Source organism: Orbicella faveolata, unplaced genomic scaffold, assembly GCF_042242905.1.
Source record: "Orbicella faveolata isolate gen_17 unplaced genomic scaffold, um_ofav_v1 contig_12, whole genome shotgun sequence".
In the NCBI taxonomy this organism is placed as follows: Eukaryota; Metazoa; Cnidaria; class Anthozoa; order Scleractinia; family Merulinidae; genus Orbicella; species Orbicella faveolata.
The window spans coordinates 10,610,396-10,620,318 of record NW_028301539.1 but is presented as its reverse complement, the minus strand read 5'-3'; the positions used below and the strand labels follow the sequence as shown (position 1 = coordinate 10,620,318).

At 38.1% G+C, this 9,923-nt stretch overlaps 1 protein-coding gene and 1 pseudogene across 4 annotated transcripts; both read left to right on the top strand.

Moving 5' to 3' along the window:
- Nucleotides 1-3,118: 3,118 nt before the first annotated feature.
- LOC149116589 (U6 spliceosomal RNA) lies at nucleotides 3,119-3,175 on the top strand (annotated as a pseudogene).
- An 801-nt stretch (nucleotides 3,176-3,976) lies between these two features.
- LOC110061882 (D(1)-like dopamine receptor) lies at nucleotides 3,977-9,754 on the top strand. Of its 4 annotated transcripts, none has more exons than XM_089282360.1 (3): nucleotides 3,977-4,229; nucleotides 6,048-6,078; nucleotides 7,742-9,754. In XM_089282360.1, the coding sequence occupies exon 3, from the start codon at nucleotides 7,757-7,759 to the stop codon at nucleotides 8,735-8,737; it is 981 nt and encodes a 326-aa protein (XP_089138486.1). In that variant the 5' UTR covers nucleotides 3,977-4,229; nucleotides 6,048-6,078; nucleotides 7,742-7,756; the 3' UTR covers nucleotides 8,738-9,754. The 4 variants fall into 4 exon arrangements, with proteins under 4 accessions (XP_089138486.1, XP_020624403.1, XP_089138487.1 ...); XM_089282361.1 differs by lacking the exon at nucleotides 3,977-4,229 and adding an exon at nucleotides 4,236-4,305; XM_020768744.2 differs by lacking the exon at nucleotides 6,048-6,078.
- The last annotated feature ends 169 nt before the right edge of the window (nucleotides 9,755-9,923 follow it).

Below are 9,923 nucleotides of genomic sequence, written 5' to 3'. Positions count from 1 at the left end.
TTCACTGGATCTCGGTTACCAGCCATTATACCTGCGTTTGACCTTTTATGGAAATTAAAGCGGCAAATGTCGCTCGGCATGAGCTTTTTCGCGTGAAGCGAAGTTTCGTCGACAAAAAAAATGGATGAAAAAAAGTACATTTGGTGAGCTATCTACACGGGAAATACAGGGAATTATGGACAATGCCGTCCCAGTAACAACAAAAAAGCCACAAAGCTCGAGATAAGATTATTTAACGGCACGTATACGTTAAGTTTCCCTTAAAGTTGCAAAATTAAAATATGACGGGCGAGATTTTACGCATTCATGAAGATTATGTAACAAAAACAAATTTTACCTGAACAGAATGGCTTGCTAGTCCTGGTGGCACCAAATTTTCGAAACCGATATAAGAAATGTCAAAAGAAGAACTGAATGTTCAGTTGAAGTGTTTTTACTCGTCTGCGAGGAAGAAAGATGACACGTATTGCAAAAGTTCATTGATTTAATCCATTAAAGCCGCCAGTTGATCATTTCCTTCGCACGCCGCCGTACAACAAACCGTTTTCCATTATCTCTGACCAGGCAAATAAATTATTAGAGCATATGCATTCGTAAAAGGCCGCAGGTAAACAGGCATAATTGCCGGCGTAGTCCATAAGAAACCAGTTTCCAATGAGCAGATGAGGAAACTGAAACCGAGAGCAAGAGTCCCGCACAGCTACAGAGGACGACCTAGTTTCATCTCAGTCTCTTTTTTGGCCGACGACGACGACGAGAGAATCAACGACAGCTAGCGCCAACAATTCTGTCCTTGCGAAAAACACCTCAAGGAGTTGAGTGTTTTGAGCTGAACCGAAGTAAGCCCGGTTCTTTACCAGCCACGAAAAGCCACCAGGGTGGCCTCGGAGATTCTGAAGATGAATCTGACGCTAAGATAGTTTCTGTCCTTGACTCTAAAACTGACCAACAATGAGCTCCACACAGACAGCTCGAAATGCCAAGCCTTTCAAAGCAAGGGAATCCTGAGAGAGATCTTGTCGAGAATAATTTTGGCACAACGTCTGTGTCACATGGCGATCAAAGTTTTCCGCAGCATTATTACAATAGCAATGTGCAAGTGCACAATTATTTGGCTCTTCTCCATGACTCGAACTTGAACGCTTTTCAAACTTTCTGACCAAGGTTTTATCTCCTTCATTTGATAGACGTTTCTTGAATTCCACTTGATTGCAATTTCATTCAGCAAATTCGCTTGCTTCGCTCTCAAATTTTTCATTCAACTAATTTTATAAACGGCGCGCATGTCATGTGATTTCCCACTTGTTGTTGTTTTTGCCACATCGACTTCCGGTCGTTTTGTAAAATTAAAATCCAATAAAATTAAGCTATATTTCCAAGAATACAAACGCACCGAATTTAATAAAACAATTATTCCATTCGCGCTTGTTGGATATGAGATTGGTTATAGCCAATTCGGCCCTACGGGCCTCGTTGGCTATTTACCATCTCATATCCAACGCGCGCTCATGGAATAATTGTTAAGTATACCTAGGAAATCCACTTTTCCTAAACAACAAAATAAATGGAGTGATAGTACAAGATAGTAGAATGGAAAGTTCAAATGGAAACAGTAACCTTCTAAAAATAATGCTGGATTTCACATTAATTGTTTACCGGTTCTAAATAAATGGACGCAAATGGAGGTTCACAAGTTCATAAAATACTGAGATATTGTGTGCATATTCAGGAAGCCCGAAGCGTGAGCGTAAAAAAAAAAAAAAATATATATATATATAAGAATAAAAGGAAATCAAGGGATTACACAAATACTCTCTGATTCTTTCACAACTGCGTTCAACTCGTGACGACATTTCGCCGTTGAAGATCATGTGTTACATTACGTGGGCCCCACGCTTTTTATTTTCATCTCTGCTAAGTAGTAACAATCTTCATTCCATCTGAAAATGTACATGGCATGACATATGTCTATTAAGATTCTAAATTACCAAATTTTTGGCAGACATATTGATGTTGCGGTAGACCAACATTAAGTAAACCTCTTAAGAATAGTTGCAACGTGATTCCTCTCGTTGTTGTTCAGGGAAGAAAACATGTTTGCCACATTAAGTTATGTAACACGGAATACCGCACCTTACCGTACCTTAAGATTAGTAATAATCCATACATTCATCTGATACACTCCATCAATTAACAGTCAGACACGATTAACATTTTACAGTTAAGGTGGCTCGAAAAAGTTGTCAGCGCTTAGATTTAGATGAGTTGTTATGACCACCCTTTATCTCTTGATGTTACAGTCATGGTATCAAAAAACTGCCCAATCATTGGTGAACACGTTGTTATCATTCTCATGACGCTATAGGTTACCATAGCAACAGTGTCACCTGCTAAAAACGCCCTTAATTACAGCTTTAGGGGCTCATGTTTCAAAAACGGCACGGTGAAACATTTTTATTTGGTCAAATTTTAATTAACATGATAAGACGCAACTTTTGGCAATGTTTAAAAAATTCTGTTAACACGGTTCAGAGCCACCCTAAATTTTCAAAACTTTAAGGTGGCCCTGCATCCTTTGTAAAGAATTTTTTTACAAAATGTGTTAAAAGTTGCGTCTTATCATTCTTATTGAAATTTGATAATATATATATATATATATATATATATATATATATATATATATATATATATATATATATATATAATTGTCCTTAATTATAAGCCCCTAAAGCTGTAATTAAGGGTAATTTTTACCAGGTAATAAAGTAAAGTAAAGTCCGCTTACGGGCCTAAGTGGCCCACCAGGCTGGAGCTTATCCCGGTTTCTGTAGCATGAAGCGACTAGGAGTATTTCTACTCCCCCCTGGATGGGATTCTAGTCCATCGCAGGGTTACCCCCAGCATTAAGTTCGCCGGTACCCATTTATACACATGGGTGGAAAGAGGCACTGTGAGAGTAAAGTGTCTTGGCCAAGAACACAACAAAATGTCCCCGGCCAGGGCTCGAACCCGGACCGCTCGATCCGGAGACGAGTGCACCAACCATGAGGCCACCGCGCCTCCCACAAAAAAAAAAAAAAAAAAAATTGGAACGCTTCCCGAATTTGCGTGTCATCCTGTGCTCGCTTAACGGCAGCACATATACTAAAATTGGAACGATACAGAGAAGATTAGCTTTAGCAGGTAATACTGTTAATATAGTAACCTACTGTGACCAGAAAATGATAACAACTTGTTCAGCAATAATTGGGGAATTTTTTAATACCACGATTGTAGCATCAAGTGATAAAGAGTGGTCATTATGACCCATCAAAACCTATCTGCTGGAAACTGTTTTGAGCCACCTTAAAGAGTTGCTGATATGTCAAAGTTACAAAAAGAATTCCAAGGTGAAGTGCTCGCGGTATATAACACAAGGAAAAAATGGATGTCCGTTTTGAATTTTCTTTTATTGTTGCTGATTGGAGTCCTTATAGTGTCGGAGATTTGTGTTGGACCAAAATAATGTATCTACCATTTCTCATCCGATGTTGCATGATAATTGATATAGTACGAGTATAATTTCATCTAAACACTTGATTCTGACATGAAGTAATATCTTCAATCTTCAAACAAAAAAAAAACAAAAACAAAAAATAAAATAAAATAAAATTAATCTAAGACTGGTAAGTGATATATTCTGCTCACAATTTTCTCGGTCTTACCCGTTTAGAATTATGTTTTTGAGATTAAACATGGACAGGCATGAAATACAGTCACCTTAACCATCGATGTTTTCGCTTATTTAGCCCAGAAACACCTTTTCCAGGGTTATAGAAAAGTAAATAAATATTGTCACGCATACTGTGAAATCTTTTGTCCACATTATAAGTTATGCTGTTTTTTAAAAGTGAGAGTACTCTTTATTATATTATTATATTATGGTTGCACTGTATTGAAGGGTCTTATTATAGTTGTTTATCAGTGACACCGAAATATTTTATTACTGTTGACGCTTGACAGACTAAACCCCACAAAGGACGCAACATATTCAAGGTTAATAAAGCGCTGAAAACGTGAAGTGGCTAGCGAACGTAGGCCTGTGAGAAGCCACAAAGAAACACGGCCGTGACAGGTGCACTTACAAATAGTGATTGCGTACACTTTATGCTATCAAGGCATCATCATTCATTGGTGTTCTGACGTGTGTCATTATTAGTTTACTGGGAGTGAATAGTATCCTGATTAAGGTAAGAAGCGTCTTTTAGAACCACATTCTAAAATTTCGAAGTCCAGGACAACGCATCGTGAAACATACTTCAAAAGGTGATATACCATCACTTGCCGTTTGTTTGATTTTTTTTTTCTTTTTTTTTCGTTTGATTTAACTTTTTTCGGCGACGAAATATTTAAGCAGCTACTGCAGTAGTATTTCTGTTAATGCTTTGTTTCAAACGACTTCCATTCGAGACACGATACCTTATGACTGAAATTTTTCTTATACAATCGCAGCAAAAATTAACCTTGGCAGCGGTGGGATTCGAACCCACACCTCCTAAGAGACTGTTGCACTAAACCAGCGCCTTAGACCACTCGGCCACGCTACCTGAACGCGATGACTAGTCAAATTTATATCGTTTAATTTTGATCGCGAGGGGCTTAGTGCCTTTATGCGTATGTTCATCAATGGAAAAACCCTTTTCAGTCCTAATTATATAATTTTCGCATTGCTAGTTTTAGTAAATTTGTCCTAAAGAAATAATGATCAACTTTAAAATTTAATAAGACAGCTTCACGTTCGACTTCTTAAAAAATGCAACATGAAATACCTACGGGAATAAAATGTTTTTGATTCTTTCATTTTCTTCGCCTCGGAAAATATTCCGCTGAACGAACCAATTAGCAGAATAAATGAACATTCAAACCAGAGACAATTCAGCATTTTTTGAAAAAAAAAGGAAGTTTTTTGATGGAAACATAGGCGTTGGATACGTGACATTATACACGAAAGGAACGAGTTGTTGACACAAATAGCTACATTAGAAGTGGATTCTTAAGAGCGCAAGCCATATTGTTAATAGGCATTGCATATTATCATTCCATGGAGACAAGCAAGATGGAATAAAAAAAACTAAAGAACCACTTTCTTTGGGAACTATAAAACTTAAGTAAGATTTAGTATTTAGCGTTATGGGCTTCTTCAGTACGCTCGTTTCACCCGTTGTAACATCTTAAATGTGGTTGTTAACGATAGTCGTTAAGTCATTGCACGCCAATCACAATACAATCTAAATTTCCCTTTCAAACAGGCCGCAATTGTGCAACCATTACAACATCAACTCTAACGGAAAGACCATTTTATTTCTACTCCTTAAACTGTTAAAAAATGTCGGCGATATAACGAATTGACTGTAACTGTTTTCCCCCTAATTAACTCGCAAAATTGAAAATGAAATCCTTACTTTTTGATATTGAGCATTCACATAGCGGTCACATAGTTTACTCTTACTGAAAGAAGATTTCAAAATCTTCACAAGATCGATGGCCATTAGGATGAAAAGTGATTTTAATGACTTCACATTTTGTTTTCCTCGAGACATGATTGTGTATCCAGCGGCTTCCTTTAATTAAGATGGCAGACCATTAGATCTCCACGAAGGGTCAGTGAGGGCTGGTCATTTTTTTTAACCTCAGAGCCATGTGTTGCCGTTACAAAAACCAAACAAACAGTCAGTCTTGTTTCTTTAAAGCAGAGTTGGTATCCCTCATCTCAATTTAAGAATAAATGTGTTCAGTACAGGCGCCACTGAGACCCGGTCCAATCACATCCTTCGTTGTTGCTCCAGAGAAACAGCATGGTTTGTTGTGATTTCTGGACCTTGATCTTATCTTGTGTCCAAAAAGTTTAAAGCATGTAAAGTTTTTAGGCCTTTACTTATTCTGACTATTTTCACTATTTTTTCCTGCTATGAATGTTTGAATACCTTTTGATGATGCCATCAGTATAGAGGTCTTAATAACTTTGTATGGCTGCTCCGTCATCCATTTTATTTCATTATATCTCGCAGGGTTTTGTTTTTGCCTACCACCACTTACAAGGTAATAAACACATTTCTCAATTTTTTGTTCTCTCTCCTGTTATTTTAATCTTTTTGATGGCTTGAAGTTACAAGCAGAAGATAGCTGAAAAAGTTCATTAACTGAATTAGCGTGAGATACCAACTTGATTCTCCTTTAAGTAGTTTTGCAAATAATACTCGGTTCGAATGTGGATTCTACCGAACATTTACAGGCAGTAATATGATTAAATAGGTGCACGCGAACGAAGCTTGATGGCGATTGTGGGACAGGTTCTCGTGCGTTCTTGTAGCGGTAGTAAGCTCGGGCTGTCAGTATTTTTTTGCATTCTGGTATATTGGCTAGGTCCAAAATACATGCCCTTCTTAAGGGCAGCTGATATTAGGATAAAAACTAAGCAACATCCATTTTGTTTCGGTATTTGTATTAATTGTGTTTCGTATCTTTCTTTTTTCTAATTTCTTTGTTGACTCCAAGTTGATTTAATAACTTGCAGCTCCTCATTGGCTCTGAATTCGTTAAGACTCCTGGCCCTCTTATGGGCAACTGATAGAAGGGTAAAAACTGGGTAACATTCATTTCGTTTGAGTATTCGTTGTAATTGTGTTTCGTGCTATTTTTGGTGTTTCTAAATGATTTCATTGACGAAGCTGGCGCGGCACCACCTATTCCTCTGGTGATGGCTCTGATTTGGCTTGGAACCTTCAGTTCGGCTGTGGGATAGGAAAAATATAACAGCAATTTAATTATGTAGTATATACAACAATGCCCTCTATATAAAAAAGATTATTTTATTACCAGGCTTAAGTATTTCTTCGTAAAAACGTTTTCGTCAATATCTCGCCAATATGCCAAAGTATAAAAGGCTCTCAAGGCAATTTAATGCTTTAGTAAGAGTCATTACTGTCGCTATTAGTTTGAAGAAATCTATTCCAATCTATTCTATTTTTTTTTTTTTTTTTTTTTTTTTTTTTTTTTTTTTGCGGTAGTTGGTATGAACACTCTCATCTGCCGTCAAAGCTCTTCTTTTTCTATGCGCTAGCTACTAATCTATTTTAAGCTTCTTTTTAAGTATCATTTAAGAGCTTGCATTATGGAGTCTCCAAAGGTTAGACGTAGCGTATTGAAAGAAAAAAAAATGTTTACGGTATTTTTTTATTCTAAGGCATGACAGCTGCAAATTAAGATTCTGAATAATTACCAAATTTTTGGCAGAGATATAAATATTGTATAGAAAGACATAAAGTATCGCTTCTTAGAATCGTCGCAACGTGGCTCCTGTTGATGTTCATAGATAGCGCGAAAAAAGGTCATAAAACAAAACCCTTTATTAGTTTTAGTATGTTCACAGTCTCAGAAACATTTCGTTGTGGCAATTTTCATCTTTTTATCTTCGCAGTGCAATCCAAGCGACGCACCTACTCATTTCAAATTTAAACCACAATATACACTCAGTTATGCCGTTCGAAAGTATACATTTACCATAACTTCCTGACAACGAGAAAAATTTTTGTCTTACGGTTGTTGATGTTGTTTCATCGTCAAGGAACTCTACAGCAGAAACTCGTCTGTATGTGAACTAACAATTGTTTATAAACTTTCAAAGCGCTGTCTCGTAGGCATTTTCATATTGATTTTCAACTTTTTCAAGTTTTTCTCAACTTGTTTCAACTTGTCTCTTCAGAACTGGCACGCTAAGATGAAGACCCCTTCGCAGAACAGCACAAGCAGTACGAACAACACACTTGATGAAGCGCATTCCAATTTCATTCCACTGAGCGCCGTCCTAGTACCATCCATCCTTCTTGCTGTTGTCACATTATTTGGCAATTCTTTGGTCGTTTTATCATACAAGATCAACAACAGACTGAGAACTCGAACTAACGCGTATCTCGTCAGCTTAGCGATCTCGGATCTCCTGGTTGGCGGTATCTCTTTACCCATGTGGATCTACATCATCTTGATAGAGTTCAGCGAGTCATACATTTTTAAAGCAGCTTTCAGAATTTTTGACGTCTTCGCAGCGCTCGCATCCATTTACCACTTGTCTGTAATCAGCATCGAACGTTACATTGCTGTTTCACGGCCATTTTACTACAAATGCTTGTCTCCATTCTTTCACCGAGCGATGATATCTTCCACCTGGATATTTGCTGGCCTTCTAGCTTCACTGTCTTCTGTCACCAATACCACCCCCTGGATCAGCCGAGTTTACTCCACGGTGTTGTTCATCGGCGGGTTCATTCTCCCCATCGCCATAACAGCGTGCATGTACACCGGCGTCTTTTCAGTGGCACGTTCTCTGCTCCGACGCAACTCATCGCGCACTGCGAGCCAGGACAGCACGAAAAGCTTAAAGAAGTACTATCAGAGGGAGAGAAAGGTGGCTACCACTGTAGCACTCATCACTGGCTTATTCCTCGTTGCTTGGGTGCCATTTTTTACAGTGTCGGTTACAGCAGCATACTGCCCCCATTGCCTTCCCTCCTCACCAGGCTCCCTCAGGGGTCTAGTTATCATCGTCAAGAGTGTCCATTACTTAAACAGCGCTGTCAACCCACTTGTGTATGCGCGTCGTAACCCGGAAATGAAACGGACATTTTTAAAACTGCTGGGGCTAAAGCGTTTTAATAGCGAGAAGGAAGTTCCTTGGGGATTTCCACTCAGGCCTAGATACTGATATCAATGTGCTCTTATTTGCACTGAGCATGTAACACGGAATACCGCTAGTCATGAACTATCTGAACAAGTACCTTAAGAACTTGTTATAATCCATACATTTTATATGATGCTCACCATCGATTAACAGTCAGTCCCCAGTAACTAGTTTTGCAGTTCCTGATATGACAAAGTTACACAAATAATTCCAAGGTGAAGTCCTGGTGGTTTCGGAAGGCAAAAGCGGATGTCCGTTCTGAAATTAATGTTTATTTTATTGTAGCTAATTAGAGTCCTCATTGTGTCGGAAATTCATGTCGAAGCAAACTAGTGTACCTATCACTCCTCGCCCATGAGTTTTGTGAATTAACTGAGAGACAAACAGTGAAATCGGTATTTTTTTCCGAAAAAAAATATTTAAGACCACAACGTAGGCGTTGGATACGTGGCAAAAAACGAGGAAGGAATAAGTCGTTGACACATATATAAATGCTCATAAGCGGAAGTTTGAGAGCGCAAGCCACATAGTTAGTAGACAGCGCATATTTTGTGTCCATGGAGACAAACAACGTTGAGTGTAAGCCCACGTTATTTGAGTATCTAGACTGAGCTATAAAACTTAAATAAGATTTAGTATTTAGTATTATGGGCTTTTTCAGTTTGAACACTGTATAACCAGTTGTAACATGTTAAGTGTGGATGTCAAAAGTTGTTAAGTCATTACATCACAGTAACAATGAAATCGAACTTGTGTAGCTTTTCAGTAATGTGCAACCATTATAGCAAGTAAGTGTTCAACTCTAACGGAAAAACCACTTTATTACTGCTACTCAAACTGTTAAGAAAATGTCGGCGATACGATGAATTGACTGTAACCGTCTCCTTCCTAATTATCTCGCAAAATTGAAAATGAAATCTTGATTCTTGAGACGTTGAAAATCCAGTGGTGACGGCGGCCGCATAGTTTGGCTTTACAAAACGAAAATACGAAAACGCCAAAAGATCGATGGTCATTAAAATAAAAATTGATTTTAATGAATTCACATGTTGTTTTCCTTGAGGCATGATTGTGTATCCAGAGGCATCCCTTAATTAAGATGGTAGACTATTAGATCTTCACGAAGCCGTAGTGAGGGCTCGTAATCTTTTTCTCTCTCTTTCCACCCGTCATTACATTATACATAAACTGGGAACCCAAAGAGGTTGTA

Coding starts and splice junctions, on each gene's coding strand:
- LOC110061882 (XM_020768744.2), top strand. CDS start 7,757: ATGAAGACCCCTTCGCAGAACAGCACAAGCAGTACGAACAACACACTT.